Here is a 17747-nt window from a genome sequence, read left to right as displayed (position 1 = left end):
AAGATATGATCTTGGAGTAGGCCTCGCCCGAGTTCGGAATACCGAACTGCACGGGGACCTGGTCTCTCCCCGACTGGTTCGAATCCGAGTCAAGGAGAGAGATCTTGCCGAAGTCGTTGGTGATGAAGTTGAGGCTGCCGAACCGGAACGCCTGCCCGGGAGAGAAGGCGAAGTCGTCGATGGCAGAAACAGAACCCATCGCACTTAGTCGGCAAAAACTTGACGCTTCCCCTACCTGGCGCGCCAACTGTCGAAACAAGATTTCGGCAATAATAAAAGTGGGTGGCTATCAAGCTAGGAAAGTGGATGGGTTTGGAGACAAGGAATTTAATACAGGTTCAGGCCTTCTTATTCAAGAAGTAATACCCTACTCCTGTCCGGGGATGATTCCGCCGAGTGTTTTATTGATTGTATGATTGGGAGAAAAAAGAATCGTGCCCCAAGAGGCACACGGACCCTCCTTATATAGGGGAAGGAATCCGTAATACAAAGTACAGTCCATATCCTAACGGAATATGGGATTACAGATAAAATACAATCGTAACCGACTAGGATCCTAGGTACTTTCTTGATATACAAGTTTAGAATCTAACCCGAGTCCTCATAAAGATATTCTATCTATATTTGGTACTGTATATCCAGCTAGAATATAACTGCCATGTAGATATGGGGTAACCATAATCTCCACACACACTCACCCCTATGAACGCATACACGCATACCCTACCCCTATGAGCACCTCCGGAAGACTGGACCGGCATATCTTGATATTAACGAAGTCACCACAGGCGCCTCGCTGTCGACGGGTATGTCGCCTACCACTAAAAGAATAATCAAACCAGGTAACTTTTGACTAATGATTATATTAACAATATCTATGCTAAGTGTTATGCATGCTATATAACTAAATTCATATTTTGAATTACTTTCATTTGATGCTAATTTCATATATTCATTGGAAACATAACATACAATAAATTAATGGTCAAAATATATTATTGAAAACCGTATAAAAATGTAAACCTTATAATTTAAGACGGATAGAGTACTATCTAGTATGCGATAGGATATTTTTTAGTACAATAAATCTGGATAGAGGATATTTTCTAAATGAATCTGATTAGCCTGTCCAGATTCATTGCACAAGGAAATGTTTTATCGCATACTAGATAGGAACATTGTGGGATGTGGGAAGTATAAGTCAGCATCGAGTAAGGCACATTATGCCGTTACGGCTGAGCGCGCGAGCATTTTTACTTGGAGGGATTTATTCGGGTAAGGCTATTGCGCCCCTCCCCATATAAGCTCCCTCCTCTCCCCCCTTCCTCCTCCCCTTATTCTCTTTCTACTACAGTATACTATAAAATTTTAAAAAATAAAAGAACAAAGTTAGAAAAAAATATATATAGAAATACTATATATAAAAAATATTTAATTCAAATTCAAATTTAAAACGGGTATATAAACTTTTGACTTATAAATTTTGGATCTATAAACTAATATTTGAATTCAAATTCAAATTTGAACGGGTATGTAAACTTTTGACTTATAAACTTTGGGTCTATAAACTAATATTTGAATTCAAATTCAAATTTTAAACGGGTATGTAAACTTTTGACTTATAAACTTTGGGTCTATAAACTAATATTTGAATTCAAATTCAAATTTGAAACGCGTATGTAAACTTTTGACTTATAAACTTTGGGTCTATAAACTTTAGGTGTATAAACTTTAGATGTATAGAAATACTATATATAAAAAATATTTGAATTCCAATTCAAATTTGAATCGGATATATAAACTTTTGACTTATAAACTTTGGGTCTCTAAACTTTAGATGTGTAAACTTGATGTGTACAAACTTTAGGTGCATAAATTTACTAAAATAGAAAAGTAATACGGTGTCAAAAAAGAAAACCAGGTGGAGGGAGGGGAGGGGGGACGGGCTGATCGCTAGGGGCGACCGATCGCCCCTTAGCAATCTCAGATTGATTCTCAGTATTTAATGTTTTTCATGAAATCATCTGTGTAGTTTCAAATGGACTTATATAGAGAAATCAGGAATCTCAAGGATAACTATCCGCGATATAGGAACAAGGATTCCCCACCGTGGAAATGGGGCAGCTTGGTGCCGTCATCCATTCTTGAGCTCCTGAGGATGTCACCAGGTTTCTTATACAAATTATATTGTCAGCGGCTCTTAATTATCAAGTAATTACAACTAACAGTATAAGCTAAAACCTAAATATAAAAATTTCACCGAACATCCTTTGCGTCGGGGAGAGACTACCTTAAATATCCGCCCCTGGTAACTCCATGGTCCTTAGCCTAGCTCATTGGTTGATCCTCCAATACCGATATAGACATATTCGACAGATTTCGAGGAAAAAGCAGTTACACAATAATTACTACTCCCTCCGTCCCAGAATATACTAATCTAAAACCGGATTGGACATATTTCTCTGTCCAGATTCGTAGTACTAGGATATGTCCCATCCAGTTATAGGTTGCTATATTCTGGGATGGAGCGAAGTATACTATAGCTACACTAGTAACATTTAATACAAAAATATTTCAAATGTTATTAAGCTTATTAGTCAATATGATTTTTTTTTCGTCACGCAAAAGGCTTGCACAACAATAAATTATAAAGAGCGAAAACTTGTTTTACACAACGTGCATGAGCCACAACGGTTGTCGTGAGAGATGGGGAGGAGAAAAAAATATAAGAGGAAAATTAGTTAGTAGGATAGTAATATACTCCAGTTGTGATCTAACCCTTTCAGTTTCTATTGAAATAGTGCTGGGTAACGGATACTCCCTCCTTCCAAAACTAAGTGCATTTAGCAGAGGATGTAATATATTCTGCGACTATGAATTTGATAAGCACTTTGTCCAGATTCGTAGCATTAGAATATGTCAAAACTAATTTCGTTTTAAAAACATAATATGCGATAATATCATGCTAATATCAAGAATTAATATCTTTTTAAATGCTACATATCTGTATTGATAACGATACTGATTTGCCAATTTTTGGAAGTGACTGCATTTCAAAGACTGACCAAATGCCTACAAATAGCACCAGAGGCTTGGCTCACCTACTCACTTCCTCACTAGATTCTTAATACACAACCCAGCTGGTGAAAGAGAGGAACTTGAGAGTTAGCTAGCATGGCGGCAGCATTGTCGTTCCCGATCATCGACATGAGTCTGCTCGACGGGGCAGAGAGGCCCGCGGCGATGGGGCTGCTCCGCGACGCATGCGAGAGCTGGGGCTTCTTTGAGGTAGAAAACTGTGCGATTGAATACTAAACACATGTAGAAATAGAAATCAAGATGCATGTAGAATTCAGTTTCTTCTAAACCAACTAGATGCATGTTCTCTTGTTTGATCTGTTGGTGCGGTGCGTATATATCGTGCAGATCCTGAACCACGGCATCTCGACGGAGCTGATGGACGAGGTGGAGAAGATGACCAAGGACCACTACAAGCGTGTGCGCGAGCAGAGGTTCCTCGAGTTCGCGAGCAAGACGCTCAAGGAAGGCTGCGACGACGTGAATAAGGCGGAGAAGCTGGACTGGGAGAGCACCTTCTTCGTCCGCCACCTCCCGGAGTCCAACATCGCCGACATACCCGACCTCGACGACGACTACAGGCGCCTCATGAAGCGCTTCGCGGCGGAGCTGGAGACGCTGGCGGAGCGGCTACTGGACCTGCTCTGCGAGAACCTCGGCCTCGAGAAGGGCTACCTCACCAAGGCCTTCCGTGGCCCCGCGGGCGCACCCACCTTCGGCACCAAGGTCAGCAGCTACCCGCCGTGCCCGCGCCCCGACCTCGTCAAGGGCCTCCGCGCCCACACCGACGCCGGCGGCATCATCCTGCTCTTCCAGGACGACCGCGTCGGTGGCCTCCAGCTGCTCAAGGACGGCGAGTGGGTGGACGTGCCGCCCATGCGCCACTCCATCGTCGTCAACCTCGGCGACCAGCTGGAGGTGATCACCAACGGCAGGTACAAGAGCGTGATGCACCGGGTGGTGGCGCAGATCGACGGCAACAGGATGTCCATCGCGTCCTTCTACAACCCTGGCAGCGACGCCGTCATCTCCCCGGCGCCGGCGCTGGTGAAGGAGGAGGAGGCCGGCGAGACGTATCCCAAGTTCGTGTTCGAGGACTACATGAAGCTGTACGTGCGCCACAAGTTCGAGGCCAAGGAGCCCCGGTTCGAGGCGTTCAAGGCCATGGAGAACGAGACCCCCAACCGCATTGCCATCGCTTGATAGCGTGTGTACCACAGCGACCCCTACCGGGTCGGTGTCAGTAAGGTTTAGTCGTGTTCGTAGTGATCAGTGCGTGCATGGTCAGCTACTCAGCTCGCGTTTTCTACCTGAATAAATTAAGCTCCGTCGTCGTCGTCTCGTCACCTTGGATAATTGTCAGTTGGTGTGGCGTGCTGTTGCACGTACGGCCATGTATCTTTGTCGGCTGTCCTCGTGTGGTACTTGATAGCTTGTGCGGCGTGCTGTACCGTGTACGGTTTATTATCTACTCCAGTTCTATATCGTGGTGATTTCTGATAATTTTCGTTTTTGTGTTACATAGCAAAAGTGCCCGTGCGTTGCAACGGGAAGTGTATAGACCAGAAAATATGCAATTATTTAAAATATAAATTTGCTGAAATATTTGGTATTTTTAAGTAGGTATATATATAATTAAATCAATTTACAAGTAAAACAAGTGTGAGAAATAAAATGACATGATTAAATTTAATTTTATTAAATACTCCATGATTAGTTACGCTCTTTAGAATTTTATTGGAATTTTCAGAGCTTAAATTGCTAATTTTAATAATACAAACATCATTTAACAATTATTTAATTGGAAAAAGAATCAAAATCCTTCCTTTTAGGTTTGGGCCGAATATGGAAAAGTTCATCTCGTTCCCTCTTGTCTATTCTATGTGGCTGGCCTGTTTCCTTCAGCGTTCAAGTCCATTTTGCATCCTCTGCTACGCGCGGTCCATCCGGCTACCCAACAGGCCAACGGTCCAACGCGGGAGAAGTTGGAGCCATCCGATCGAATGGACGGTCCAGATTAATCCTAACCTAAATAAATAGTGGGCACCCAAAATTAATCAAAACACTAACCCTAGATTCATTCACTCCCATCCCCCCTCCCACCGCTGGCAGCCTCCCCCGCCCGACGCCACATGTCCCCTTCTCCCCACCGGCGCCATCTCTCCCCTCTAGTGGCGCAGCTTCCCTTCTTCTCCCCTCTCCCCACTGGCGCGCCGCTCCCTCTCCCCCTTTCCCTCCCATCTCGCCTGCACGGCGCGACGATGGCGGGGTGCGGAGGAGACGACGGTGATAGTCGTCCCTCCTCCTCCTCCTCCTCCCTCTCCCCGTCGGCCTCGATGGCCGTCCCTTCCTCTTAGGGACGGCACCCTCTCCACCCTCAAGATCCGACGGCGTCGGTGGTTTCCCTCGGGCAGATCCAGTGCCGACGGCTTCCTGCGGCGGATCCAACGGCAACGTAGAAATCGCCGATCCGGCTTCACCGATGGCGCCTCGTGGACGGATCTGGTGGCGACGACGATGTTGGTGGCTTTCCCGGTGATGTTTTTGTTCTTCTTCATGTTCTTTTTCTCAATCGGTTGATTGTCCGATTGGATTTTGTTCAGTAATGAATCGGGTGCGAATTTATGGGTGCTTTATTGGGTTTCTTTCTTCTTTTTTTTGCAATTTTTTTCATCGCTAACAAAATCGAATTGGGATAGAACGGACGGACGAAAAGAGAGGTGACGAACGAAAAATTACGAATCTTTAATTAGTTATAAGATATATACTATAATATTTCCAAATTACAATTGTAAAAATGATGAATCGTTCTTGATCAAAGAAAAAAAAGGAAAAAAAGCCTTGTCTGCAATACGAGTGCCTGACTGCCTGTTTCTGTTTTTTTTAAAAAAAACGCCCAGAGCGGTGGACCTGAGCGGAGTGAGAGAACGGCGCACGGCTCCCAGAGCGAGGGCGCATCTCGATCCTTCCACCCAGCTAGAAGGAGGGGAAACGGCGGCGGCGGCCCAGTGGCGGCTCGGCGGATCCCTGGAGCAGCAGCCGGTCGACGGCTCCCGGTAGCAAGGCGGCGTGGAGGTCCGGCAAGGAGCAGCGCTCGCCCTCCCTCTCCTGTGTGATTTGTTTTGTACTATAATTTGTTGATTTCCTATGATCTATTTTTTTGGTAATTTAGACCCATGCCATTATAATTTTGCAAAGTTTAAGATATGTCATCGATATCTCAATGACATGTAGGACCCACGTCATTGAAGGACCCACATGAGTCCTAATGGCATATCTTAAATTTTACAAAATTATAATAGCATGGTTCCAATTTTCGGTATTTTAGATTTCAGATGATTTTGTGATGATTCCGATTTGGATTAGTATTTTGTTTTTGGTTTGGATTATGGTGGTTTGGGATTTGGAGAGGGGGCACGCGTGATGTGGCTGACAAATGAAGAGGATTTTTTTTATCGTCCTTTTTTACGGGTTTTTTTTGTCCGCGCCATTGATTGAATCGAACTTTCTTTTTTTTCGCTCGCGATTGGGATTCGGGGGCGGGGGTTGCTGGTGCGCACCAACGATTGGAAAAATATGAATCTTTTAATTAGTTAAGTTATAAGATAGATTAGATTGGAATTGGTGTGAGTATGTGCTTGTAGATGGACCTAGAATACTGAAATCACAGTTTGGGCTTGTATTGTAATTCTATATGGACCGAACCAAAACAGAATCGGGTGGATGAATCGGATCGGATGAGTTTAGCGTGATTAATGACGGACGAAAATCTGTGATTACTGCGATGTGATGACCGGAAAAATCCAAATATTTATATTAGTTATAGATAAGAAAGGGACAGGGTAGGTCGGTATAGAACCGCGTTTTTTCGCAGATCGAACATCTCCACGAGACCACGACGAAGATTATTAATTAATTAGATTAAAGAAGCCTTGCCGGCCGCTCTGTCATAGTATGTGCCGGCTGGCTTCGCCTCACACTCACAATCTCTTCGTTCTTATTGAGTATTCAACGGAATTACGAACCGCAAATCGCTTTAAAGCTAAAAAATGTGGCTAAACATGTCGGCATAGTCATATTATATATGTGCCCCGGCGCCGGCGCCTCATCTGCCGCTAGCCGACGTGTTGTTCAGATTGGCGTTGCCCTCCGTTACAGCTGGATATGAAATACAAATAGAAATGATAGAGCACAATATACCTCTGCATAGTTAGTATGCGCTCACTCCCGTGCAAGAGCTAAGCCTTTGCTCACTGCGCCTGAAATCCGAGCCACACGCAAGGTTAGTTTGCACGATCCCCTCCCTCGTCCACCTCGGATAAAAACCCCCCTCTTGTCGCGAGCATGCTTATCATGAAACCATGGGCGAATAGTGCCCAACTATGGTAAACTTGTATATATAGGGGATTGGCCGATGTATAAGGATATGTACGTACGAAGGTAAAAAAATAAGGACAAATGAGATATGAGTTTTCATATACGTACAGTTTGTATAATACAAAATTTATATATATGTGTGTGTGTACACACACACACAGACACACAAACACACACACATATACGTAGAGACAAGAGGGGGCGGGACTGATCGTGTCCGCGCGGATCAGCGGCCCCGACTTTGTGCATGCAAGCGCAAGCGCGAGCGCGGCGCCTTTCGAGCTCCACTCTCGGCGTCTCGCCGCCTAGTCGCCGAAACGCCGATGCTACCTGCGCGCGTGGCGGCGTGGGCGTGGCCGCATGGATAAGCCGGGAATGCGTCCTCGCCTGTGCTCCCGACTGCCGCTCGATGCGGGAATCCTTCCGTTTCGGCAGGTGGTTGTTGAGTTTGCGGCTCCGCGCTGGGCCGCGTGGGCACTCTTGCCGACTGCATGCCTGCATGGAGCCCTTCAGTTTCTCCCGAGGGCCATATACGGAAGGAATAAGTTTATTTTGTGACCCTCAAAAGTGATCGAAATCTAATCCGTGACCTTAAACCATAAAACCGGATATCTTGACCCCAAAACTCCTAAAACCGTGCAATTTGACTCCCTAGGCGGTTTTGGAGGACGGTTTCGCTGACGTGGCGCCACGTGGCACCTACGTGGCGATATTAACCAAGTCTTCGTTACACGTGGCGTTGACGTGGCTCTTACATGGCAATAAAATTAAAAAGTATACGTGGGACCCATTAGTCATTCACAAAAAAGAAATGTGGGCCAACTGACATGTGGGCCTTCTTCCTCCCTCTCTCCCTTCTCTCTTTCTCTCCCCTTTAGACGGCGGGCGGGATGGCAGAGAGAGCGAGCGGCAGTGGGCGGTGACGGCGAGGCCGGAGCTGCGGAGGTGGGCGGGGAGGGCACCAACGCCGGGGAGCGCCGGCGTCGGCATTCGGCGATCTGGAGCCCGCCACAACGACGGGGAGCGGCAGCGTCGGCATCCGGCGGTGGGGACGACGTCCGGCGTCGGCATACGTCTCCGCCGCTTCCTTTTTCTTTGCCGCCGCCGCCGCTCCGGTGGAGCCGCTCCTAGCCAGCCATCCTCCCTTGCCATGCTCCGTTGGAGCCGATGCGGTTGCCGCGATGCCGCAAGCCCACAACCCCTTTTCCCGCTGTGGCACGGAGAGGGAGGCGGTAGGGCAGAGCAAGGAGAGGCGGCATCAGCGACCGGTGGAGCTCGCTGTGGCTTCCATCTCGGTGATCTACGGATCTGCTGCCGCGAGGAAGTGGTGAGGTCGAAGCTCGAGCGGGCAAGAAATGAGGTTGGAGATCGAGCTCCCATCCGGCGACGGGAGGCAGCGAGATAGGGAGAGAGACCACCTCCGCCACGGCAAGAGATGGCATGCATCTCGCCTCCCAGAGCACAAGCTGCGCAAGAGAGGGAGCTCGTCGGATTGGGCATGAGCAGGTGAGCTCGACGGTCGCCGCGGCCAATATCTCACGTCAGCGCCCACCACAACGACGTCCACGATGGCCGCGCACACCCAGCTCACGTGCTCCGAGTGGCTCGAATCTGAGTGCGCCGGCGGGTCCCCCTCTTCCTGCTCCTCCTCCACCTCGTCGTCGTTGGGAAAGCGCACCGCCGGCCACCTCACGTGCCAGTGGTGGAGGTTGGCACCGGCAGCGGCGCCTCGGCATCTCTCTCGTCGGCGCCGAGAAGAGCTGAAAGAGAGAGAGAGAGAGAGGAGGAGGAGGAGACGGGCGAGCGTCGCCATTGCCAGGGTGTCCTGAAGGCGAAGGGGCGAGCCGACCTCGCCGTCGCCGCCACTCCCCTCGTCCTCCCGTCGCCATTGCCAACGAGAAGAGAGAGAATATAGGAGGGTGTCACTAGCAGGTGGGCCCCACTTTATTTTTTTAATTTATTTGATGACTGGGATGCCATGTAGGCGCCACGTCAGCGAAACCGCCCTCCAAAACCGTCGAGGGAGTCAAATTGCACCGGTTTTAAGAGTTGGGGGGTCAAGATATCCGGTTTTGTGGTTTAGGGTTGCGAATTAAATTTCGATGAACTTATTCCTATACGGAACGTGATGGGCTGGACTGCGGTTGGAGTAGGCCGGATGGCAGAGATGTGGGCTGTTCAGCCTCTTTAGTCTAGAGCCCTATTGCCTACATGGGCCGTAAATAGTTAACCAACCGAGTTGGAGTTTAAACTGGGTTGTCAAATATAATGTTCAAACTAGAACTTCTATCAGAACGAAATGCCAGTCAGAATAAAATCATGAAGACCTTTTTAATCGTTCACCGTAGGGGCGCAGTGATTTCTGTATTCGAATTTATTGATTACAAAGAACAGGGACTCTTGTCACGAATCAGGAATTAGGCAATTGGCATGTACAAAGACTGATTTCTCGTCCCAATTCTCTGTTTCTCCTCTTACACCGCAAGCAACGAATCAACCAAACCATTAATAATCGGAGATATTAAAGACCACCGCAGAATGCTCGCACCATAGCGATTCTGCGGTTTTTTGGCTGGCGTGTACGCTTCTGGTGGTATCCACATCGGCCCGTGTTGGAACTGGTCATCTTGCAAAAAAGTCCTCGATTAACTTGATAATTACTCTTACGTCCCTCACCCTATGCTCCTGTGTTTTGTAGTCTTTCGTAACAGCCCTCAATGTCTTGGTATATACTATGTGAAGGAGACGAAATTCTAGATATAGGACCGCGCTATGAAAAAAGAGAAATAAGGGTGTTTTCTGCAAAAGAGAACATCCCTATCCTATCCTCTCCATTCCCCTGAAACCCTATCCATCACTGTTCTCCTGCCCTTTCTCTTCCTTTCCCCTGTCCTTGCGCCGCCGCCGCCTTGCCTTACCTCCCCGGCTTCTCCTCGCCGACGACGGCTTTCCCCTCACGCTCTCCCGTACCCTCCTCCTCTCTTGGCGCTCCCTCCATCACCCCCCCTCCCAGTAGAGCAAGGGGATTTAGGGACTGGATGGCGTAGCGTTGGATTTGGGTGCGGTGATGGAGTTTCGCCGGCGACGGCCTCCCCCTCGCGCTCTTCCATGTCCTGCCCATCTCCTGCCGCACCCTCAAGCACTCTCCGCCTGTTTCTCCTCGCCACCCGTTGCAGCAGTTACCCTGTTTTGTGTTGGGCTCCACGGAGCTGCGACGACGGTAGCCTCGGCCAGGAAGCGACCCATGGACCAATGGTGGGAGCATTTGGCAAGGACACACTCACTCAAGAACCAGACATTGGCCTGTGATGGGAAACAAGCTCGAGGATGCTAGGTACGGTCGCCATTGAGGTGGTTCCCCTTTTTATTTGCTTTTCTTCAGTTTTTACTCGCTTTGCCTACCGTGAGATAGTCTTGATCTGGTTTTTTCCTCTATGTCAGATGGCTATAGACTTGATCCTTCCACTCTCACAGCCGTCAACAACATCGGGGCGATTCGTTTTGCTGCCTGGTGGGCTATTGTTTACTGCTGTCTGCTTGCTGCTGAATGAAGCAGCTAGCAAATATTGTTCCAAACTAAAAGTTGTAGTGGTTTGGTGTGATGAGGAAGCCAGAAAATTAATGGTTAGGATTCAGTGGCCTTTCATTTTATCTTTATATAGGACTTCATTCCCCTAAATCTTGCCTTTATATATTGATTTTAATTATGCAGATTTTCTGTACAATTGGCACTGGACATTCTTTCTGTATCCAGATTCATTGAAGCATGTAATATTTCATCTTTGTACCATGCTTCTATTTAAGAGGTGTGCAGACTCTCACTGTTTCGTTTGAATATGCCAACCATCATGTTTATTTTGCAATTACCTACGACACTAGATGAAGCACTTATATGTAAATATTACTGCAGAGTGTTTATCATTTTGCTTAGGTTGCTTCTTAAAATCTAGCGCAGGTGATTGGAAGAAGGTTTAGCTGATCTTGGATATGTTAGGATTATTAGAAGCTAAATGTTTCCCTGATTTTACTTAAAGTAGCTGTTTGCCGCTTGATTTTAGCGATTAAAGTTTCTGGTCTGAAAGAAGTTAGGGTGTGTTTGGTTGGTGGGATATACCCGGATAAGACATGGCCGCCGCTTTTTGGAGGGTGTTTGGATGCTGGGCGAGAGTGGGATAGGGCAGCCCAGAGGGGAATATTCCCTCCACATGCTGGATAGAGGGATCCGGCTGATTTGGCCGGATGCAACCGCCCGAGGCTCGGGCGAGCCGGGCAAGCGAGTTGCGTGACTCGCGTCACCCCTCACCACCACGACGCGAGCGAGGCGACGAGCGCGGTGGCCGGCAAGAGGGACGACGAGCTCGGCGGCCGGCGTGGGCGACGAGAGGGGAGATGAGCTCGGCGGCCGGCGAGAGAGGCGACGAGCGCGGCGGCCGGCGAGAGAGGCGACGAGCTCGGCGGCCGGCGCGGGCGACGAGCGTGGCGGCCGGCGAGAGAGGCGACGAGCTCGGCGGCTGGCGTGGGTGACGAGAGAGGAAGGCGGCGGCGGGAGGAGGCGAGCCTCGGTGGTGGGAGGAGGCGGCCGGCGGCGGGAGGAAGCCGGCGGGAGGAGGCTGCCAGCGGCGTCGGCGAGCCCAGATCTGGCGCTGCTTTTTTTTTCTTTTTCTTTTTTCTATGTGTATTTATAATGGAATGTGTATTTATAATGGAGTGTGTATTTATAATGGAATGTGTATTATGTATTAATTTGATGGGGTATATTCACCATCTCAAGTGAGAGGTGACCACACCTACAAATCCACCATACTTCCTCCAACCAAACAAAAAATTGGATCACCAAATCCACCTTTGTCTCTACAACCAAACAAAAAATTAGATCGCCATATTCACACAACCAAACAAAAATTGGACCGCCATATCCAGCAAAATATGGACCACCGTATCCCATCCAATCTTGACCAGGAACCAAACACACCCTTAGTGTTCTATACAAGCATGTTGACTGTTTGATAAAAAAATCACAATACTGACTGTGGTTTTTGAAAGAAGTTAGTGTTCTAGACAAGTACATCAGGGCTTCTGTCCTAGATCCCCATCCATTTGTGCCTATGAATCATGTTGCTTCTCAGAACAGATGGTAAATTCAATATGCAGATTTATTTACTACAGCAAAAAAATAACACTCAATATGCAGATTAGTTTTCTATTAAGCAAGCATGTATAACTGGAAATGTGCTTAGGACAGAGGTGATATATTGGTAGGAAAATTCCTATCCAGATTAGTTTCCTATTAAGCAAGCATGTATAACTGGGTATGTGCTTAGGACAGGGGTGATATATTGGTAGGAAAATTCCTATCCAGAATCTGGTATAGCGCCACTGTAAACAGAAACTCCGTGTGTGTTTATTTCTACTTAGTGATCCTGGATCCTGCTAATATTTAGACCTTGAGATCCTGCTAATATTTGGACCTTGAATTATATCATTCCTCCACATACACAGCCTGTTGTAACTGCAGCTCTTATCTGTTCTCTCTGTTCTTACCTTGAATTATGCAGAGTTTTGCATGGTCAAATTAGATAGCCATTAAAAAAACTATGGTATGTTGCTTCTCAGAGCACATGGTAGATTCGATATGGAGATTCATTTTCCAGAAAAAAGAGAGGCAATAGCAGATTAGTTTTCTGTAACAAAAAATAGCACATCATTTTCTGCTGGCGATAGGAATTTGCCCAGTAATTCTGTGGCATGCTGCCACCAAAGTTTAGCATGTGTCTTTCGTGTTGCTACATACTAGAACATATTACCTATGTGATTAATAAGATGAATATATCACGTTTGGTTTGTCGGTTTAATTAGGTGGTGTTTATAGTTCATCCTGTGATGCCTTGGATCCTTTGTGTGGTTCACCGTAGGCATGTGGTTGGGTGCGTGTGTGCCATCGGTCCTAACGCTCTATGGCCCACCTGGAAATCACCTTGGTCCATGCTGCGTCTGGCCTATGTAGCTCTCTCCCTGCCTGACAGCCTTGACTTTTGGTGCACCCCCACGTTTACTCAGCATAGCCTCATGTTTCTCTATGCGATGTCACTATGTGCGACAGTGCGAGGCAGGCACGTTTCTTCATGATTCTCCTACCAACGTTTGGTCCACCGTAATCCCTGGTCACACGAGTGCTCCTCTCTGCCTGTGTTTTGTGCGCTAGGAGCACGTTCATCCAGTGCAACGAACGGATTGGACAAATTACCTACTGGTTATTACATTGGATAAATGATGGACATGCACCTATTCATTGCAGAGCCAATGACAGGTGGGGTCGGTTTTGTGGGTTGTCCCATATACCATGTGTTATGCGTATCCAAGAGGCCGTGAGTCTATCGTGCCATGTTTTTCTAAGCGCCGCGTGCTACAGTGTCTGACGTGCCGCGTCAGGCCACATCAAATCGTCCTGCGCACGAGCCGTACCGGCATGCGCGCAGGCATCGATGCATCTGGCATGGCCCTAGCCTTTCCTATCGTTCCTGTTACCCGGTTAGTTAATAGAGATTGAGGCCATTCAAACAGCTGCGTTGCTTCGGATGTCTTCTTGGCTCTTCTCTCATCTTTCCCCTTTTCGCTCTTACATCAATGGCCAACACTAGGTAATCTGCTGCCCTGATTTATGCTCCATGCCTACTGTTCTGAATGTGTGTGCGTGTGCAGGGGGGATCGTGGATGCTGCGCCGGTGCTGCTGCTTAGAATTTGCCTCACGCCTCTAGGGTGCTCCCCCAGCCACGCTTCCACGCCGTCTTCCTCTCGAATTTCGCAGGCGTGGCCCTCACCAATCTACCCCATAATTTCCTGCCTATTTATCGATGTTAGTTCCAATTGTTATATCTGTGATGTATAATGTACTCTAGATTATGCATTGTTCTCCACAAACAATGTTAACATTCAATCTATGTATTTTATGTCTACTTAATCCATCACTGGTTTTCCTCATAACCTGAATGCTATAGCTAGTGGTGCTACAGCCAATCCACTGAATAGGCTCTTCAGGGCCTCCTTATTTATTTTCCTCATTTACACAGCAAGGGCGCCGCGAAGCGCGCCGTAGGTTCTAGTTTCGTGAACGACATGAGCCCTCACCGGCTTGGTTCTGTCCTTCGTCAGATTAATTAACAAACATACATTCGATCCGTTCCTCGGTGCACGCCATCCTCAGCCTGCGCGTTCAGCAAAACAGCACATCCAGATAGGCTCATTAGATGCCTTCACACACAAAACTAAACCCAAATTCTCCAAAGATGGCGCCGCTCCGTGTTGACATGATCAGCACAAAAGTACTTTGGTAGAGTAGTAGCTTACCTCTGACGACGTGCGACTGGTGCTCGTCGGCGTGGCCATGGCCATGGCCGTGGTGTTCGTGCAGCTTCACCCTGTTCTTCTTGAGCTGCTCCCTGACGAACTTGTCGTAGATGAACGACGCCCCCCTGAACTGAGGCAGCACCAGCCACGCCACGAACAGGACCTTCGCCTCGTACCATAACGGTATCCTGCAAGACGACAATTAATGTGGTCTAGTTCTGCAATCTGCATACCCGTTTGCAGAGCAGATAGAGGCGGTGCCACGAATTTAATTACCAGTACAAGACTTTATGGAGTGCCATTTCCATGAGGGTGATGAGGGAGTACAGTATCCAGTACACCAGCCATTGCTCGTCGTCCACCTTGGACGTGCTCTCCATCGCGCAGATCGACGCGTACCTGATCCAATTCAACACTCTTTTATACTCATCCAACTACAAACCAACAGTCTGAAAATTCACAGGCAGCGATGTAAAGTAAAATCAGCAGCCTAACAGAGTAACAGACTAGCAGTGTTCACTTACAGAGGGTATATTAGTGTCAGGGTTGGCCTGCATGTGAAGCATCGCAAATTAGCCAAATAAATGATCACAAAACGAAATGAATTAGAATTTGCAATTCTCGTACATACCCGGCAAAAGCATGGAGGTGGCTAATGAGTGCCCATGTTTTACCCATCTCTTTCCTTCCGATATCCAACCAAATCACTCAACGAAGGTTGATTTTGGAGTTTGATGGGCTAGGAGATGGGACGCGAAGAGATCCAGTAGCATAGGCCTTAGCTTGCTTGAGGGAACGGGGTGGTTTTATACGGTCGCAGCCGCGCGCTACAAGTTGACGGCGATGCGGGGGGATGGCATCGGGTGCCTAGCTTGGACGTGGCGTCCAAGGCGGGGTGGGTCGGAGCCTGGCCCGACCAGATCAGCCGGGCTCGAATCGCTTTGCGTGGCGAGTCGCCTTGGTGCTTCGCCCTCTCGGGCCAACCAACACGCCGTGGTGCGGCTTTTCATGAGGCCAGGTGGCCATCTCCTCTTTTTTTTTCCCCTCACACATTCTGTCTTAAAAAAACAAATCTAGCATGACACATCATGTACCATTATGTTCATTTTTCATATTATGGAAGAAATATAATAGAGTACTTGTACAAAACATACTTATACTAGGTTTATGTTATTACCTTACTCTCTTAACTTTTACATTATCGTTTTTCACGCACACGTTTCCTAAACTGCTAAATTTATAGACAAATATAGTAATATTTATAATACTAAATTAGTTTCATCAAATCAATAATTGAATATATTTTTATAATAAATTTGTCTTGAGTTGAAAATGTTACTATTTTTTTTATAAACTTGGTCAAACTCAAAGTAGTATGACTTTGACCAAAATTAAAACGTCTTATAACATGAAACAGAGGTAGTATTAGACAAACTAGTTGGGTGGCCCGCACAATTGCGCGGCTAACACACAAACAAAATCATATATTTTTTAAGTATGATTTTACTTAAAATTTTTTAAATAGCTATCTCATTTTCTTAAGTCTTTGAAAGACCAAACCTTATCATCCCCGTGTTTCTAATTATATATTTTTTAAAAGTCATACCAGTTGATATCCTTATATCATCTTCTTCTTTATTTGCTTGCTCGATCTACCACTATTTATATTCATTCTCCTTTGAATCTTTAAAAATTGGCGTCCATTGTCTCTTCTCTTTATTGTCATTGAGATTTTAAAAATCGAACATAATTATCGTTTGGGTTCATTTTTACTTTTTAGAAGTCCCGCTAACGGTTTAGCCATTGTACTCCTCTACGGCTCACCCGCTATCTCCCTTCTTTATTGTCATTGAGATTTTAAAATCGAACATGATTATCATTGTTTTTTTTTTTACTTTTTAGAAGTTCCGAACCTTTAAAAATTGGACTTGTAGTTTAATTTTTAGAAGTCCCATCAAACGATGCCACTATGCCCCTCTACAGCCCGTCTGCCGCCTACTCTTTATTGTCATTGTGATTCTAAAAATCGAACATAACTATCGTTGCAATTCATTTTTTATTTTCTAGAAGTCCCATCAACCGTAGCAACTATACTCTTATACACTCCACCCGTTGCTTCTCCTTTTTATTGTCATTGAGATTTTAAAAATCGAATATGATTAATGGGGTTTATTTTTTTTACGTTCTGGAAGTCCCGGCAACCGCCTTACTTGTTTGCGTCACGGCATGCCTGACGTCCCTCCTTTTAATCGTCATTAGGATTCTATTTGGTGTTTCATTAACAATTTTTATATGTCGTATCAACCGCCACCACTCTACTCGTTTATAGGCCTGTTACTTAATTGATCTCGTTATGTGTTTTAGATGGTATTTTCTTTCAATAGTCTTTATTTTTATCACAAATTTTAGTTATTTATAAATTTTATTCCTAATTGTAATCTTATTTTTTTTCTAATTTCAGAATTTATTTTTTTTAAAAAAAAATTAGTTAATACAATAGTATTGCGTTCTTTTAATGTTTTTATTTTTTTTATTTTCAATTTCATTTGTTTCAAAATTGTATTCCTACTTGAAGTCTCTTTTAATTTTTCTAATTTTGGATATTATTTTATTTTTTATTCGAAATTTTAATTAATCTTGTATTGGGTTCTTATATGATTTTTCTTTCAATATTGCTTACTTTTAATTCCAAATTTCAGCTAATTTTAAGTTGTATTCCTACTTGAACTCTTTATTTTCTTTTGCTAATTTCGATTTTATTTTTATTTTTATTCTGAATTTTAATTAATCTCGTATTGGATTCTTATATGGACTCTTCTTTTAATATTCCCTTTTTTAATTCCAAATTTCAGCTATTTTTAAATTGTATTCCTACTTGGACTCTCCTTTCCTTTTCTAATTTTGGATTTTATTTTATTTTTATTTCGAATTTTGATTAATCTCGTAT

The 17747-nt window shown here is 45.7% G+C and overlaps 2 protein-coding genes and 2 long non-coding RNA genes across 6 annotated transcripts; 3 read left to right on the top strand and 1 right to left on the bottom strand.

The window, feature by feature from the left end:
- The first annotated feature begins 3061 nt into the window (after positions 1–3061).
- LOC4347224 (1-aminocyclopropane-1-carboxylate oxidase 1) lies at positions 3062–4581 on the top strand. The gene is made up of 2 exons (XM_015795850.3): positions 3062–3288; positions 3427–4581. Exons 1-2 carry the CDS (start codon positions 3175–3177, stop codon positions 4279–4281), a joined length of 969 nt encoding a protein of 322 aa, XP_015651336.1. The 5' UTR covers positions 3062–3174; the 3' UTR covers positions 4282–4581.
- Positions 4582–5198: 617 nt separating this feature from the next.
- Positions 5199–6539, top strand: LOC136351886 (uncharacterized). Its single transcript, XR_010735162.1, has 2 exons — positions 5199–5613; positions 5979–6539. It is a non-coding gene; the product is annotated as an uncharacterized lncRNA (long non-coding RNA).
- Positions 6540–10304: 3765 nt separating this feature from the next.
- LOC4347223 (uncharacterized) lies at positions 10305–14409 on the top strand. 3 transcript variants are annotated; one of them, XR_010735160.1, is made up of 4 exons: positions 10305–10789; positions 10897–11079; positions 11168–11261; positions 14155–14409. It is a non-coding gene; the product is annotated as an uncharacterized lncRNA (long non-coding RNA). The 3 variants fall into 3 exon arrangements; XR_010735161.1 differs by lacking the exon at positions 14155–14409 and adding an exon at positions 11411–12210; XR_003238535.2 differs by lacking the exon at positions 14155–14409 and having other exon boundaries at positions 11168–11318.
- Positions 14380–15602, bottom strand: LOC4347222 (protein HVA22). Its single transcript, XM_015756673.3, has 5 exons — positions 15432–15602; positions 15325–15351; positions 15077–15199; positions 14801–14988; positions 14380–14658 (listed from the first exon to the last, which is right to left on the bottom strand). The coding sequence occupies exons 1-5, from the start codon at positions 15476–15478 to the stop codon at positions 14654–14656; spliced, it is 390 nt and encodes a 129-aa protein (XP_015612159.1). The 5' UTR covers positions 15479–15602; the 3' UTR covers positions 14380–14653.
- Between the last annotated feature and the right edge of the window lie 2145 nt (positions 15603–17747).

The sequence above is a fragment of the Oryza sativa genome, chromosome 9 (assembly GCF_034140825.1).
Source record: "Oryza sativa Japonica Group chromosome 9, ASM3414082v1".
NCBI classification, from domain to species: domain Eukaryota; kingdom Viridiplantae; phylum Streptophyta; class Magnoliopsida; order Poales; family Poaceae; genus Oryza; species Oryza sativa.
Note: the sequence above shows the minus strand (reverse complement) of the source record. Positions and strands in the feature narration are given on the sequence as shown.

What these genes read in the sequence shown, in the direction of transcription:
- LOC4347224 (XM_015795850.3), top strand. Translation starts at nt 3,175, where the DNA reads ATGGCGGCAGCATTGTCGTTCCCGATCATCGACATGAGTCTGCTCGAC. An exon ending in AGAGCTGGGGCTTCTTTGAG is followed by an intron (nt 3,289 to 3,426) that starts GTAGAAAACTGT and finishes TATATCGTGCAG; the next exon opens with ATCCTGAACCACGGCATCTC.
- LOC4347222 (XM_015756673.3), bottom strand. Translation starts at nt 15,478, where the DNA reads ATGGGTAAAACATGGGCACTCATTAGCCACCTCCATGCTTTTGCCGG. An exon ending in CACCTCCATGCTTTTGCCGG is followed by an intron (nt 15,352 to 15,431) that starts GTATGTACGAGA and finishes CTTCACATGCAG; the next exon opens with GCCAACCCTGACACTAATAT. An exon ending in CTCCATAAAGTCTTGTACTG is followed by an intron (nt 14,989 to 15,076) that starts GTAATTAAATTC and finishes GTCGTCTTGCAG; the next exon opens with GATACCGTTATGGTACGAGG.